We start from the raw sequence: 15,496 nt of genomic DNA, 5'->3' as shown, positions 1-15,496 counted from the left end.
TCTCTCTTCCATCCTTCCCCACAACTCTCACACTTGTCCGTCAGGATGGCTTCCGATACTAGTCGTCCCGAGTGGACTGCTCCTCGGGTTCGAGAGACTTTCTTGGACTACTTCAAGCAGAATGGTCATACATTCGGTATGCTAACAAAAATTCCCACGATCAACCCCGCCGCCACCCCTCTTCGGCGCCCACCTCACTCGCTCCAAAAAAAGTTGCGATAATTGAGCCACGGCCTGCTGTATTTGCGCAGTCGCTGACGATGTGAACCAATTACTAGTCCCTTCATCCTCTGTCGCTCCTCTATCGGACCCGACTCTACTCTTCACCAATGCGGGCATGAATCAGTACAAGTCCATCTTCCTCGGTACTGTGGATCCACAATCAGACTTTGCGAAACTGCGACGCGCTGTGAACTCTCAAAAGGTACAGTCCGACAATGACTACATGATGACCGTATATAAGTGGCTCTGTTACTAATGGCGGTGATTCTAGTGCATTCGTGCTGGTGGTAAACACAACGTGAGTGGAGGGCGATCGCGCACAGCAACCAAAGACCATCGGTATTGACTAGCACATAACAGGATCTTGACGATGTCGGCAAAGACAGCTATCATCATGTGAGTTCAGCCTCGGTGCTCAATGCACATTCCCCATCGTGAAGTTGGGTCGCTAATCAAGGGACTTTTTTTTCTGTTGCAGACTTTCTTCGAGATGCTCGGAAACTGGAGTTTCGGCGACTACTTCAAGAAGGAGGCAATCACCTACTCGTGGACTTTGCTCACGAAAGTGTACGGACTAAACCCCGATCGACTGTACGTGACATACTTTGAGGGTGATGAGAAGGGTGGTCTGGAGCCCGATTTGGAAGCTCGGGATCTGTGGAGATCCGTGGGCGTTCCGCAAGACCATATTCTCCCTGGAAACATGAAGGACAATTTCTGGGAGATGGGCGATCAGGGCCCCTGTGGACCCTGCAGTGAAGTTCACTACGACCGCATCGGCGGCCGTAACGCTGCATCTCTCGTCAACCAGGACGACCCGAATGTCCTGGAGATCTGGAACAATGTGTTCATCCAATATAACCGCGAGGCAGACCGCTCATTGAGGCCTCTCCCCAACAAGCACGTCGACACAGGAATGGGCTTCGAGCGTCTAGTCTCTGTCCTTCAAGACAAGTCTTCCAATTACGATACGGATGTGTTCACTCCCATTTTCCAGGCCATTCGGAACGCCACCGGTGCCCGGGAATACCGAGGCCGATTTGGCGCCGAAGACCCCGATGGTATCGATACCGCCTACCGTGTTGTTGCGGACCATGTGCGCACTTTGATGTTCGCCATCTCGGATGGTGTCATGCCCAACAATGAGGGTCGAGGATACGTCATTCGCCGCGTGCTGCGTCGTGGTGCTCGCTATGCTCGCAAGTACTTCCAGGTGGAGATTGGTAACTTTTTCTCCAAGCTCGTACCCACCGTCGTGGAACAACTCGGTGGTATGTTCCCGGAGCTAGTCAAGAAGCAGCAGGATGTGATGGAGGTTTTGGACGAGGAGGAAATCTCCTTCGCCAAGACCTTGGATCGTGGTGAGCGCCAGTTTGAGCAATACGCCCAGCACGCCAAGCTGAAGGGTGACGACAAGTTGCATGGCGCGGATGTGTGGCGTCTCTACGACACTTTCGGTTTCCCAGTCGACTTGACCCAGATCATGGCCGAGGAGCGCTCTCTTCGTATCGACGACGCCGAATTTGAAGAGGCTCGCTTGAAGGCCAAAGAGGCCAGCAAGGGTCAGAAGAAGGCTGCGGACAACGTTGTCAAGCTGGACGTTCACGACCTCGGTAAGTTGGAGAAGATGAACGATGTGCGCAAGACCGACGACTCTGCCAAGTTTGGCCGCGAGAACATTACTGCTCATGTCAAGGCTATCTACCATGGCAAGACCTTCTACGACAACACGGAGAAGATTGCAGATGGTGAACAGCTTGGTGTCATTCTGGACTGCACCAACTTCTACGCTGAGCAGGGTGGCCAAGAGGCTGACACTGGCCGCATCATTATCGACGGCAAGGCTGAATTGGAAGTTGGAGACGTTCAGGTCTACGCCGGATACGTCTTGCACACTGGTTTCATGAAGTACGGATCCCTCTCGGTCGGTGACTCTGTAATTTGTGAGTACGATGAGCTTCGCAGATGGCCCATTCGTAATAATCATACCGGTACCCACATTCTTAACTTCGCTCTCCGTGAGGTTCTGGGAGACGGTATTGATCAAAAAGGCTCCCTGGTGTCGGCCGAGAAGCTTCGCTTTGATTTCTCCCATAAGGCCGCAGTCTCGGATGCGGATCTTGAGAAGATTGAGTCCAAGTCGACCGAGTACATCAGGCAGAACTGCACTGTCTACTCCAAGGAATTGCCCTTGGCGACTGCGCAAGAGATCTCTGGTGTGCGTGCCGTCTTCGGCGAGACCTATCCTGACCCTGTTCGGGTCGTGTCCGTCGGTGTTGAGATCGAAGAAATCCTGCGTAACGTTAAGGATCCTCGTTGGGGACAAGTGAGCATTGAGTTCTGCGGTGGCACCCATGTGCAAAAAACTGGTGACATCAAGGACTTGATCATTTTGGAAGAGAGCGGCATTGCCAAGGGTATCCGACGTATTATTGCGGTTACCGGTGAAGAAGCCCATGAAGTTCAGCGAGTCGCCAAGGACTTCGAGGCGCGTCTTGACCGACTGGAGGCCATGCCTCTCGGTCCCCAGAAGGAACGTGAGTCTAAGCAAGTGCAGGTGGACTTGAACCAACTCGTCGTCTCTGCAGTGCGCAAGGCGCAGTTCCGCACTCGGTATGCCGCGATCAACAAGCAGGTTCTGGATGGCCAGAAGGCTCAGCAAAAGATGGAATCCAAGATGGCTCTGGAAGCGATCACCTCCTACTTTGATGCGCCCGAGAACAAGGACTCCAACACGCTCGTTGTCAAACTCCCCATGCCTGCTAGTGCCAAGGCCGTGAGCGAGTCCATCAACCACGTCAAGTCCAAGCTGCAGAACAAGAGCGTTTATGTCATGGCTGTGGACCCCGAGCAGACTCGTGTTGCCCACGGTTGCCACGTGGCTAAAGTAAGCACTACCCTATCAATCTTTCTGTCTGCCAACAATTTCTTGAGACTCATGCTTACAAAACCTTCCAGGACCTTGGTGATAAGGGTGCTTCGGCGAACGAGTGGGCTTCCGTGGTCTCCAGCAGCATTGGTGGCAAAGCCGGAGGCAAGGGCGCCACTTCCATCGGCAATGGCACCAACCCGGATAAGGTCGATGAAGCCGTGACATTGGCTACTGAGTACTTGAGCAAGTTCAAGCTCTAGGCAAGCTCCGGGGCACATCCTTTTGTCAGGCTGAGGCCGCTGTGTCACGAGAATACGCGGCGCGGCACGAGAAGGAGCTCCAAAAGAGCACAGCCATTCTACTACAAGGCCCACTGCATATTGTTGCGAAAGAAGTACTTGTCAACAGGCGAAGAAGCGCACCACATGAAGACCCTGAATATTTAGTTGGACTCCGTCCAAAGAACCAGGTACAGGGAATTTGGAGTTTTCCAAAACATTCGAGATTGAGGATGCTATTGTGTTCATATCCGTTCAAGTCTGGCTGCGCGCAAGTCTTCAATTTTCGCAGCATTACTCGACCAACAGTTGATTCAGGTTGAAACTCATTATCAACGATTAGTGTGGATATAAAGAATGAATCTGTAACACCAAACCGAGCGGTTTTCTACGTTACATCAACACTATATTCTCGGTCATTTAGAAGCAGCAATGGGAGATGTCCTCCTCTCCGCCAGCCTAATTTTTGAGCTCAGAACGCAGCATTAGACACTAGACAGTTTTCCTACATCTCTCCACACTGCACAATGGTCACATCCTGGTTCGGCTTGTCTCGGGTAGTCCGAGTTTGTTCAACCATCTTGACGATGTCCATCCCGTCAATGACCTGACCGAACACGACATGCTTGTTGTTCAAGAATGGTGTCGCCACGGTCGTAATGAAGAATTGACAGCCGTTGGTATTAGGTCCAGAGTTCTGAGTTTACGTTAGCTCGATGAATGCCACACTCATTGCACGCACAGGAGGTCGTCGCTTCATCGGGCCACGTCGAGACGGACGCCAAAGATGTGACAGATATAAGTTCAACTCACCGCCATACTCAAAAGTCCGGGACGGTCGTGTGAGAGTGCAAAGTTCTCATCGGCGAATTTTGTCGTGCCGTAAATGGTGCAGCTGCCTGTGCCGTCACCATTCACAAAGTCTCCTCCCTGGATCATAAAGTCCTTGATCTGTAGAGAAGATGTCAGATCGCTTTTCTCATGAGACAAAAGTCATCTCAATTGAGCGGTCATGGTTCACTCTATGACTGCTCAATTGATGTAAAGTGTCCGTACCACTCGATGGAACTTGCTACCCTTGTAACCCTGAGGCTGGCCCTTGGGGTTTTTGCTCTCTCCGGTGCAGAATTGACGAAAATTCTCTGCAGTCTTCGGAGTGACATGAGCAAACAGCTCCATTTTGACCCGACCAAGGGGCTCGCCTGGTTTACAATCGATCAGCATTAATTCACAATATCAGGGAAGTGGACATCTGCGGTTCTCTTCGTGCTTACTGCCGAGCGCCAGGTCGAAGAAGACCACTGGGTTTGTAGGCTCGATGGGCTGAATGGACGTCATGGCTGTCGTCGGATATTACTATTGCTCCTGGACTGCGTTGCCCTCGGGATATCAAGGCCGAGAAGAAGGAACTTGGTGGAGAATGAGTAAAACAAAGATGAAGGCCCGACAGTTGATTGATAGCTGGAGGTTTAGCACCGAATAACACATGATGGATGTTCGTTCGTCGGTGGGTCAGTTCCCACTAAGTTTTCGGGATAAGACCAATTGGTACTTATGATGGAAAATGAGAAATTGTAATATTCGCACTTTACAGCACCATAATTCTAATCGGTTTGAAACCAGCGAGACTACAGTGTCTGAGCGTACAGCTTAGACCAAGACTCACGCTCCGAGGCATCCCCATACACCTCATACAGACTTCCTATTGACATGAAACACCAGTGAATCGACTAGACAATTTACAAAGCGGCCTACACCTGAGGACCGGTAAACTGACTCCACACCCGAGAGCTTATCATCGCCTCATGATTCAGGTGTCAATCTGTGTGCATGTGACAAGCCCCGATCTTGCAGTGGCGACTTTGGTCGACTTCGGCTGTTGGCCTCAGGTGTTCGCTTTCCGCATACGGTCCTGTCTCCTCTTTCCCCCAAAACTCAGTCTGCCCCCTCTCGAACGCATGCGGCCGGCTGGCTCTCGCCTTCCTCTTCTCATCTTCTCCTTCTCATCCCTTCGGCCCAAGTCAACTCCTTGATGCCATACACGGGATCTCCACATTCCATCGCTTTATACTATGACTTGGTGCTAGCAACTGGACTTCTGGACTTGTTCGATCTCCAGCAAAGAACGCCCCGGCTCGAAGAACCCATCATCGATTCTACTAGCTTGGTGGGTCTCCTTGGCTCCGTTGTCGATCCATAATCAGTCAGCCCCTCCTGCCTGATTCATTGTGATTTCACGCCGCTGCATGCGCTCGATTGCGTCGCTGAAATTGGGTGGGAGTCTTACGGAGTTGACACATAGTCGGTTCGCGAGTCCTTTGCGAGAACTATTTGTCGGATTCGATCCTCATCGTCCTCGCCGAGGGATGCTCCTTGGCTGAACCCTCGACTACTTTCGACTTATTAAGTCTCCCTCACCGTGAACCCGTCAAGGGCGATTGCCAAACTCCGCAATTGCTCGGCGACCAGGTAGCTAGACACAAAAAGTCCACCAACCTGTCGTCTGCCATTTCTCGGTCTTTTTGCGACATGGCGTCCAATTCAACAACGACAGGTGCGCCCGCGGCTACAACTACGGCCTCCGGCGATTCCGGGGGCTCGGGTGCGACAAGCTCGCCTCTGCTATTCTTCGTCGCCCTGGGTTTTGGTGTGGTGTTTACCAACCTTTGGTAGGTCTTCTTTTAACTGCTTCGTTCCACCGGTCGCTCTCTAATCTTTTCTTCTCTCGAAAATAGGATCATCGTTGGCGTCAAGTACTGCTTCCGTTACAATCAACGCAACCGCCAATTACGGAATGAAGAAACAGGGGAACCCATCGATCTGGCAAACTTGCCTCGCACGCACCGACGGCGACGCGAGAAGAAGCTGATGACAATGGACGAAGTCAACGAACGCTTTCCTTTGGTCAAATACAAAGTCTGGAGATCCTCTCGCGCCAACGAAGGATTACCAACAGAAGGCGGCATTACCGCTCCCAATACCAGACCACAAAGCTTGAGGGACGAGGAAATTGATACTATGCCCGCACCCGTCCCGACTTCTATTCCCGACGCTTCCAGAGCCTTGAATGAAGATGCGCAGTTGACGGATGCGCCGGTGATAATCGTGCAAAAGGATGGGGCGGATGCAAGCGCTCGTCCAGTGGATATGTTGACGGACACGGCCACGTCTGCCCTTGCAGAGCCGAACGCTGGCGTGGGTGCCTCTCAGGAGAAATGGCAACATTCGATGATCAATGAGACCCATGAGATGGAAGATGAGGAAGATGGTGACCAAATCCGTAAAGCTGTTCCTGCCGAAATGCTTCCTGATCCCGGGGATACATGCGCCATTTGTCTGGATACTATTGAGGACGACGATGACATTCGTGGTCTCACCTGTGGACATGCCTTCCACGCATCGTGCGTCGACCCATGGTTGACCAGTCGACGAGCTTGCTGCCCACTCTGCAAAGCTGATTATTACACCCCCAAGCCACGCCCCCAGCACCCTGATGGATTTGCTGTCCCTCTTTCCGGGCGCCGCACAATGTCTACACGCCTCGAGGCTCTTGCCAGACCTCCTCGAGCTGCACGCCGTGGGAATTCTACAAGTCTATTCCGATCATCGATGCCGTTCTCCGGTCGTCTATTTCCGTCGGCGTTTCGCGGGCCGCAAACACAGCCGGCAGACGGCGGTATCGTGGAACCATCTTCGCCAGCTGATGCCACACAGTCATCCAGATCACCAGCTCGACGCACCTGGGGCAGTTTCCTGCCGGCGCGCCTACGAGATCGGTCGACTCAACCTGCAGCCCCAAGTTCAGCAACTGTGGCGCCTGTGGAGCAAACTGTCTCTGCTCCTAATGCATCCGCGGGACAGCAACAGGAGCGCACGCCCAGACAGCTGGAAGCAGGTGTCTAAATCCTGGATCATGATTTCAATATTCAAACCTTTAATTGCCCTATTTCTCCATTCCCTTGATGCTTCTGTGATATCCCCTCCCCTGGACTCTTCTCCTCTTTTAACAAGAACATCTGGAATGTTCATTCGGCGTATCTCTCTTGTGATTATTGGCTCTTCTTTCTGGTGTAATTATTTTCTCTCCCATGGACTCCTTATCCTTTTTTTATTTTTGGCGCATAGCAAGGAGTGGACATTTGGTCGGTCGTCCTCCGCGGTTTTCCTTGTATCTTCCGGGTTGGTTCGTGGGTTTCGCATGGGTATTTGATACTGGAAAAGGAGGGAGTCGTGCTCCTTGCCGTTCTTTGTCGTGTTCTCGTCAATATTGATGAAATGCAGGGCAGGAAGCCTCGAACCACGTTTACTATCTATCAAGACTCAATTACACGAATACTTCCCACTGCTCCGTCTCGTTGGGCTTTGAAGATGCGCATGCTAGGTACTCGTAAGGATTTTATCTCTTCCAGATGCAAAAAATGCCTAGTCTACGATTGATCTGGACGCTCGTTCCATTCTCGAAAGATCAGAGAACACGGACCACTCACGCCTTGGACAGTAGGCAATTGCAAGAAGGACAGAGACCAATTCAGGTAAGCGACCCAAGAGGTATTTCATTTACTTTGATAGTACATACACGGCAAACTGAGGCTTTGGCGACCACAAGACGAACGCAATAAATCAGAACATCAACAATGCATGCAAGTTGGGGAACGTTATATAATGTGATATCTCCTCATGACCTGTCCAAGGAGAGGAGTCCGAACTCACGCAGGAGCCTTGGCCCCAGTAATACCAGCACCAATCACACTGGGAAGTTCCTCGGAGCCCATGCTGAACAGCATACCCACGGCGCCGGTGACAAGGACAATAGCCAAGATCGTGACACCCGCAATCATGAAGAAAGGCGAGCTAATGTCTTCTTTCTGACAGGCTGGACCACCCCAATAGACGGTCTGTTTGGAGCCGTTACTTCTCGTGCGGACGGTAGGCTTGCACTTGCAAGCGAAACACTTGGAGTCCCCGGATGAAGACTTGAGATAGCATTGGCCGTGGCCGGAGCAGCTGTTGGTAGCGTCGGCGCAGGATGAGTTCGAGGCGTGGCAGATCGGGGCAAGAACAGAAGAGAGCGCCTGGGTCTGGGCGGACTTTTGAATGATGCTCTGGGCGCTGGTGGCGTATGGTGACTGTTGTGATGGATCGTGATCACGTTTGGCAGGTTTTTCAAAGTCGGCGGACGGATTGAAGGCGGACATGGTCAAGATCGTGATTTCATGGTGCTTTGAAGAAGCGAGCTTTTCCATGCTTTGGAGAAGCGATTGAAGCGATTTTGAGACGACGGTCTTGTCGGATGATCCCTTTGATTCTCGAGTGTCAGCTTATAACTATTGCTTGGTACCGTTTTTCGTTTGCTTGGGCAAATCAAGGGAAATAGATACCTTGAGAGCGACTGTTGAGGCACTCATCTTGTTGTCAGTGCTCGACCACACTTCAACCGAGGCGAGTAGGTTCAGGAACTCGGGCGTGAGCTCTTGGGATTGAGATAGCACAGGATCCCGAGACAGGCACTCCTTGGCAGACTAGAACATAGTCAGCGAATACTGCGACTCTAGTGAATGTTGAAATGAAAGTTGCCAAATACCTTGGAGTCTGAACTTTTGGCCTTATCGCCGGAATAATACGCGCAACGCTTCTTCATCTTTCCGGCGTCTAAACGATCCGCAATCGAGCCCTCCACCAACTCTGAGGACGCATGCGGGACGATGATGCTATGCGGTTGTGCTTTGCGGAGGCTCGTACCTAGAGATGCAAGCCATCAATTAGCGAGCCATTCGCCCAATATTGGCCGAAGAAGTCTTCTCATCCACATCACCACGACCATCGTTATGTTCGACGTACCAAGAGCTTCATTGACACCCTCGAACACAACCAAATTCCTGCTCGGTGTAGCTTGCGACCCATCTCCACCAAACAAAGACTCTTGTGCGCCTGAATATTCATTCAGACGATCCACAGTCTCAGCGTCAGCCTTCCCAAGCACAAACTGCAACGAAGCCTCAGTCCGAAGCTCCAATACCAGCCGCGCCACATCTTCCGTCATAGTCTGCTGCTTGAACCCTGCGGAGCCGTGCTCCGCCCTCGTAGAACCGGGAAAGGTAAATATCGACGTCTCCAGGGCATGCGCTCCCAGTGAGCCCGTCGCCGCGACGGCGAGGAGTCTGGCAACAAGATGCATTCTGGACGATGGAGCTTGGGAGAAGCTGTGTCGGGGTGGTTGTATTGTAGGTTAAGGGGCGTCCGCGTGTCGGCCAAATATCCCCTCTTACTGATGAGAGAGACTTCTCGTAAGTACCGAGACCTCGACGATCTAATGTCAAATCGGCCCGAAGTATTGAAGGCGACCTGGGCTTGAATATCTTCAATGAACGATAGGACGTCGAAACACCTGGGGATCTCCCGCGTTAGCTGGAGGTCCAGTCGGCGGGATTAGATAAGCTGCGAGCTGCGGCCAAGATGAACCCACCCCGCCGGCGGATTGTGTCATTAGAGCGACTGAAGTTCACTCGTATTGTAATCTACTGCAGTTGACCGGGCGCTCGAGCGTAATTATAGAAGCATGATATGTGCGCTTGTGTCTCAATTTCACGAGATCGTTGTTGGTCTTACAAGAAGTCCTTTAGGCCTACAAGAAAGGGCGGCAAAGCCCATGTGAGGAGGCGAGGGCATAGAAGGTGGGTTTCGAACGATGGAAATGTATGGAATATTTACAGATCTACAAGAAAAGAGAGAGAAAGAACAATGAACCCCATTTCCAGCCAAAGATGCCCAATGATGCAATTAAGAAAATAAAAGTTCAAGGGACGCAAAGGTTCAAAAGCTTCGGGCGGGCTTCTGCTTTCGCGGATTGGCATCCATTAAATCCATCTGTACCGTCCGCCAAGCAGAAGTCGCGGGATCGTATTCACCGCGGACTTCAAATCGACAATATCCGTCAGGGCCCTTGACTCCGACGGGGCCTGAGATGAAGAACGTGCCTCTCCGTGGTGTACGCGAGCCCTGTTCTCTCTTGTATTCATCCAGTCGGAGCCTGAATGCCATGGATGCCAGTTGCAGGTCAGACCCGGGACCGAGGTCGGGAAGTGGAAGGCGCTGTAATGACGAGATGATGGACGACGGATGCAGCTCAGGCTCTGTGTTGGGCAAAATATTCTGCGAAGGTTGTTCTGACATGGAAGGGTCCGTTGATGATTGTTCGCGGGTGCTGATCGTATTGGGCTCTCCGTGCGAGAGAATGAATTTCCCCCTCAAATCGCCGTTGTCAGGTTGCGACTCGGAGCTGAGTAGCCGGGCTATTTTTCGTCGGACCACAAGATAATATGCATCCTTGATCGCAAGAGCAACGTGTATCGGGTTCATGGCGCTGTGTATCCGGTCGCCGATATCTTGATCCAAGGGTTTCGTCACCAAGGAGATACCTTCATCATCAAGTTCGATCCTAACATGTTCGTCCTGGTTAGCAAGAGTGTCTTGCAGCGGTCTTGGGATGGGTGGCTTCAATACACGTACCCGGCTCGCACATATTGAGGAGGAGCGCGCGACGGGAATGTATGGACCAGCCAGTACCCAGTCAGTGTCAGAGGAGACCCTAAAGCCGGGGCCATCAAGTCACTGGCAGTCTTCAGCACCAGCGCCGCAAGTTCCTCTGTTCAAGTTGTTAGCGCAGGCCACTGATGACCAAGTGATTATCCGAGAAAAAAAGACAACGCCGTACCTCGTAGTTCCTGTAATTTCTTTTTGTCCTTGGAGATCTTGACAAATTCTTGCCACTCGGGGTCTGAAGCGCGGTAATAATCGCCTTCTTCCATCCACGACCACGTCAGCGGAATGAAGACGCTGTCGTCCTCTCCAGATTCCTCATCGGCCAAGGCGTCGTTCCTCGTCGCAGCAGCAGTCTGGAGAGTCCTCGTATCAAGTCTCTGTTTCGAGGCTGCCTTATCTGTCTGGGTATCGTCATCGTCGAAGCGAACGAGTACAAAAGAACTCCAAAGATGAAATGCGGTGCCGTATAAGATCGCCTTGCCCAGAAATGACCTACCAGCATGGAAATCAAGAAAGTCAGCGCTCACAATCCCACACTATGGCCTTATCATGACACATGGTATAGAACGTGGGACTCACCTGAACCAAGGCCGCCGGAACCTCACATGCCGAATCGCCGCAGGTTGGTGAGGGGGTTGGCGAGGACCGAGATGTGAGAGCGGTGACCGGGACTGAGATCGAAAAAGCTGTCGGAGTCTGAGCATTGAGAAGGAAACTCCAGAAGTAAATGCACAAGCTGGCTACCGTTGCGATCAGCGATTCAAGAAAGAACGAAGACGGTCGGGCTCAGGCTGCGCAAAGAACTCTCAGACATTGAATCATCGGGCAAATGCAAAGACAGATCACATGATGGGTGTCTCCCGGGCGGGCTTGTCACCGAAAACTCAAGTAAGCGCGCGATTGTCGGTTCCGGCCTAGACCTCCGCGGCAAAACTGGCTAACAGAGTGAATCTTAAATGATTGTATGAAGGTGAGTATTTCTGCCATTTGTAGTTTTCGCACAGGCTGAATGGAGATTATTCTTGGTTAGAGGACGAAATGTGTTGTATAATAGAACTTGGTACCGGGAACTTTTCACTACACACTCCGGAAACTATGGAGATAGATTCTGGGGTATGAAAGCCAGCCTAGAGCTGGAAGGACCTTCTATGGAGAGGACTCCCGAATCAAATCACTTCTATTGCGTACAATAGTTTTTGAACAATATTTTCTCCACTACTACTATATCCTAAGAGAGTGTCGACTGCCGAGTCCCCGCCCGACCTGTGGTTGTGGACCCCAGCGCCTGTGTCTCCGGGGTAGTTTCGGCGTCTACCCAACGTCCGGACTCTGTGACTAACGTATTAACCGAGTGAGCGATACACCCAAGCGGGCGATACAGTCGCGTCAAAACGCGCCAAGACATTCAACCTTCCAACTTCAACCACCCACCATGCCTTTAAATCGGCTGGTAAGTCGCTCAAAGTTGGTGGAACAAGAGGGTAGGCTTCTAATCGCAGCCAGGGCCTACCAAGAGGGCCAGTCGGCCAGATCACATTAATTCGCGCAGCTGCAAGGTGCTATCAAGTGTCGCATACTACCTTAGGCAAGCGCCTTAAGGGTAGGCCTACGCGCGTTGGTTTATGCGCAAATTCGCTGAAAATAAACTGAAAATGAAGAGAGTGCGCTTCTAAAATAGGCTCTCTCTCTCTCTCTCTTAGCTCTCTCTCTCTCTTAGCTCTCTCTCTCTCTCTCTTAGCTCTCTCTCTCTTAGCTCTCTCTCTCTTAGCTCTCTCTCTCTTAGCTCTCTCTCTCTTAGCTCTCGCGGTGCTGCCCTTAGGCTTGATCAGTTGCGCGATGTAGCGAATCTACTACTTACGGCGCATAGCCAGTCTACCCTACGACGCGTAAGGAGGTGCTTAAGCCAGATATGGTTAAATCAGCCATTGGAGCCGTAGGGATGACGCCTCTAGACCCTAGCTAGGTCCTTGCAAAGTTAAATATATCAGTCGTATCAGCGAATGCAAATATAGTCCGTACGCCTACTCCGATACTGTTACGACTCAGACCGCACTACGCGCATAGTCAAGCCGTACGCATACTGTGTAGGTGGTAGCAGGCGCCTAGCGTACCGCAGAACTTAACCACCACAGAACCTGAGAACACAGCATCCCTCAGAACTCCTCAGCGATTAGTCTCTATCAATACTAGGACTCAGGAGCCATCTTGGTTCTTGGAACCCCCACTCTGATCCAGACCATCTACTAGGCTGAGCCTAACAACATGGCACTAAGATTAACCCCATTCCATAGGTATGTTTTGTACCTATTGAATAAGGACCAAGGGAATAGGTATACATATTATATAGTAAGCTCACTGCTGGCCTACTTGCCACCCTCCTCTGATGATCATATCGTATGTACTCCCCGTCCAAAAGCATACTATTACACGCCACGATGTGTAATTGAATACTCATAGAAGTTGACCGAGCGCATGTATCTATCAAGCACCTATCTCTTGGGGAAGGACGGATCTAGAAGCCTTCAATGATCCCATCGGTGATATATTTATTGTCGCTCTCCTTCTCGCAACCACCTGGATTCGTACATCTCCGGTTGCTCGTCCGATACCAGGTCTGGAACATCTCCGATATACTTCAGAAGTTCAGAGGGGGTTCAATGCCCACTTGCCACTCACATAGTGTGTTACTCGGATATTTGTTCCAGCCATAGTGTGAACGAAAACGGCATGTTGTTAACTTTAAAGTATTGGTCGGGAAAAGTCAGCTAAAAGTGCTTATTGCGTCCTCGACACTGCCCCGATAATTCAGCCAGTCTAAGATTTCCAGCAGTCAAGGCTGATGAATGCAAGTCATGAAAAGTGGACAACATTTGATATCAAGACTTAGGAGTAATTGAAGCAGTCTAGCCCCAGCTTGATCAAGTCTACGTATCTGCGCTCGAGCCCAGCGTACAGAACTTGATTGATCGGATGGTGGGGGGGTGTTGAACCAACCCGCCAGGTGCTTTCTGCATTCAGTTAGTCGCCATTGACAACACTGACGCAATTGTTCACTTTGGAATGACCTTCTCTTTCCTGCTCTTGTCCACATCTCTTTCCGATCAGGTCATACCTCTAGACTGCAGTACTAGCTACGACTTGTCTACCTCTTCAAAGCAGTCTGCTATTTCATCCATCAACCGAACCTTCCCCCTCAATCAGCATGTCGGTCCCGCCTAAGTACGCCGGTCTGAAGCTCTTCCGAGCCATTCCGTCTGAGGCCCAGCATACCCTGGAAATCTGTACGTTGATGTGTAGACAATCAAAGGCAATGACAACTGACGGCTCAAAAACTATCAGATCTGGACTATGTCTGCCCGGTAACGTTGATCAACCCCATTGATATTACATGACGAGCTTTATTTTCTAAGACATAGCTGTTCTATTCGGCGCAGTTCTCCGCCAAGATGTTCAAGACTTTCTATGCCGATGGCAACCCCGTGGCTAAGAACTACAGTTCCCGACTCCAAGTCATTTTCCGGCTCCAAATCCAGCCATGGCACCCATCATCTACGCTCACCCACGAGGCAGGAGCCGCCGTACTCCGAGCAGCACCGGAGAAGTTCTGGGAGTTCAGTGCCGCCCTGTTCAAACAGCAGAAGGATTTCTTCGATGTCAACGTTGTAAACGAGACTCGAAACAAGACGTATGAGCGCTTGGCCAGGATTGCTGGGTCCGTCGGCGTGGATGAGAAGAAAATCCTGGACATGCTGGTGATCCCCGAGACTGCCGTCAACGCCGAGTCGTTAAATGCTGGAAACCAAGTGACTGATGACATCAAGTGGATGACCAAGGTGAGTGAGATTGAGAAGATGTCCGAGTACGACTTGAACAACAGACTCTGATTCTGGGAACCAGACAAACCGAGTGATCGGAGTCCACGTGACGCCAACCGTCTTCTTCAATGTATGTGACGCTCATAGATCAACCCCATCTCCACTCCCAAAGCGAGTACGTGAATCACGTTCGAAGGCCGTAGTAACTCGAAATCACAGGGTGTGGAGGAACGCGGCATCAGCAGCAGTTTCACTGAGGCGCAGTGGCAGGAGTGGTTCGAGAAGAATATTGTTTGACAGCCCAGATTACCACCCAGCGCACGAGAACTTCACCTCCGGCCGCAGCTGTAGTCTGTCCCGAGGAGCGTTACCTGTCTGAGGAACCTTTCCCCCCAACAAAGACAAAGAAAGCAAGGTGCATCTCTCATTCCGACTCCTTTTCCGAAGCTGCGGTGGACCCTATTGAATTTTTGGACGTCCACGACAGGGCAATGTCCATGCGTGACAAAGAAGAAGATAATGAAGAAAAAATTGGATAGTAAAAATGACCAACCACGGTTATGTTTCGCTGAGTGACGAGGATAAAACGAAAACACAGATAATCATAGAAAGAAAAACCAAGTGCAGCGATCGCCGATCTTTTGACGGAAATGCGAGTTCACCCTGAGAAGGACACATGCGTCCTTACAGAGGGCGTCTACAGCAAAGGGTCAGTCCTCGAACTTGGTAGAAGGAGTGAGGGAGTCTCCAGTACGAGAGGAATGTCTCAC

At 51.2% G+C, this 15,496-nt stretch overlaps 6 protein-coding genes across 6 annotated transcripts; 3 read left to right on the top strand and 3 right to left on the bottom strand.

Moving 5' to 3' along the window:
* Positions 1-45: 45 nt before the first annotated feature.
* Positions 46-3,354, top strand: N7539_003133 (alanine--tRNA ligase; the record flags this gene model as incomplete). The annotated part of the gene is made up of 6 exons (XM_056932736.1): positions 46-136; positions 279-424; positions 494-520; positions 583-618; positions 701-3,109; positions 3,181-3,354. 6 exons carry the CDS (start codon positions 46-48, stop codon positions 3,352-3,354), a joined length of 2,883 nt encoding a protein of 960 aa, XP_056792695.1.
* A 523-nt stretch (positions 3,355-3,877) lies between these two features.
* Positions 3,878-4,710, bottom strand: cyp3 (putative peptidyl-prolyl cis-trans isomerase; the record flags this gene model as incomplete). The annotated part of the gene is made up of 4 exons (XM_056932735.1): positions 3,878-4,069; positions 4,186-4,323; positions 4,429-4,574; positions 4,647-4,710. The coding sequence occupies 4 exons, from the start codon at positions 4,708-4,710 to the stop codon at positions 3,878-3,880; spliced, it is 540 nt and encodes a 179-aa protein (XP_056792694.1).
* Positions 4,711-5,901: 1,191 nt separating this feature from the next.
* On the top strand, positions 5,902-7,275 carry N7539_003131 (E3 ubiquitin-protein ligase RNF103; the record flags this gene model as incomplete). Its single annotated transcript, XM_056932734.1, has 2 exons — positions 5,902-6,041; positions 6,108-7,275. The coding sequence occupies 2 exons, from the start codon at positions 5,902-5,904 to the stop codon at positions 7,273-7,275; spliced, it is 1,308 nt and encodes a 435-aa protein (XP_056792693.1).
* An 803-nt stretch (positions 7,276-8,078) lies between these two features.
* On the bottom strand, positions 8,079-9,547 carry N7539_003130 (DUF3844 domain-containing protein; the record flags this gene model as incomplete). Its single annotated transcript, XM_056932733.1, has 4 exons — positions 8,079-8,669; positions 8,751-8,891; positions 8,954-9,111; positions 9,211-9,547. The coding sequence occupies 4 exons, from the start codon at positions 9,545-9,547 to the stop codon at positions 8,079-8,081; spliced, it is 1,227 nt and encodes a 408-aa protein (XP_056792692.1).
* Positions 9,548-10,182: 635 nt separating this feature from the next.
* Positions 10,183-11,615, bottom strand: N7539_003129 (uncharacterized protein; the record flags this gene model as incomplete). Its single annotated transcript, XM_056932732.1, has 4 exons — positions 10,183-10,807; positions 10,879-11,014; positions 11,084-11,403; positions 11,491-11,615. 4 exons carry the CDS (start codon positions 11,613-11,615, stop codon positions 10,183-10,185), a joined length of 1,206 nt encoding a protein of 401 aa, XP_056792691.1.
* Positions 11,616-14,113: 2,498 nt separating this feature from the next.
* N7539_003128 (DsbA family protein) lies at positions 14,114-15,023 on the top strand (the record flags this gene model as incomplete). The annotated part of the gene is made up of 5 exons (XM_056932731.1): positions 14,114-14,192; positions 14,251-14,270; positions 14,346-14,744; positions 14,809-14,856; positions 14,946-15,023. The coding sequence occupies 5 exons, from the start codon at positions 14,114-14,116 to the stop codon at positions 15,021-15,023; spliced, it is 624 nt and encodes a 207-aa protein (XP_056792690.1).
* Between the last annotated feature and the right edge of the window lie 473 nt (positions 15,024-15,496).

This window comes from Penicillium diatomitis, assembly GCF_028827545.1.
Source record: "Penicillium diatomitis strain IBT 30728 chromosome Unknown utg000003l_segment0_segment0, whole genome shotgun sequence".
In the NCBI taxonomy this organism is placed as follows: Eukaryota; Fungi; Ascomycota; class Eurotiomycetes; order Eurotiales; family Aspergillaceae; genus Penicillium; species Penicillium diatomitis.
Note: the sequence above shows the minus strand (reverse complement) of the source record. Positions and strands in the feature narration are given on the sequence as shown.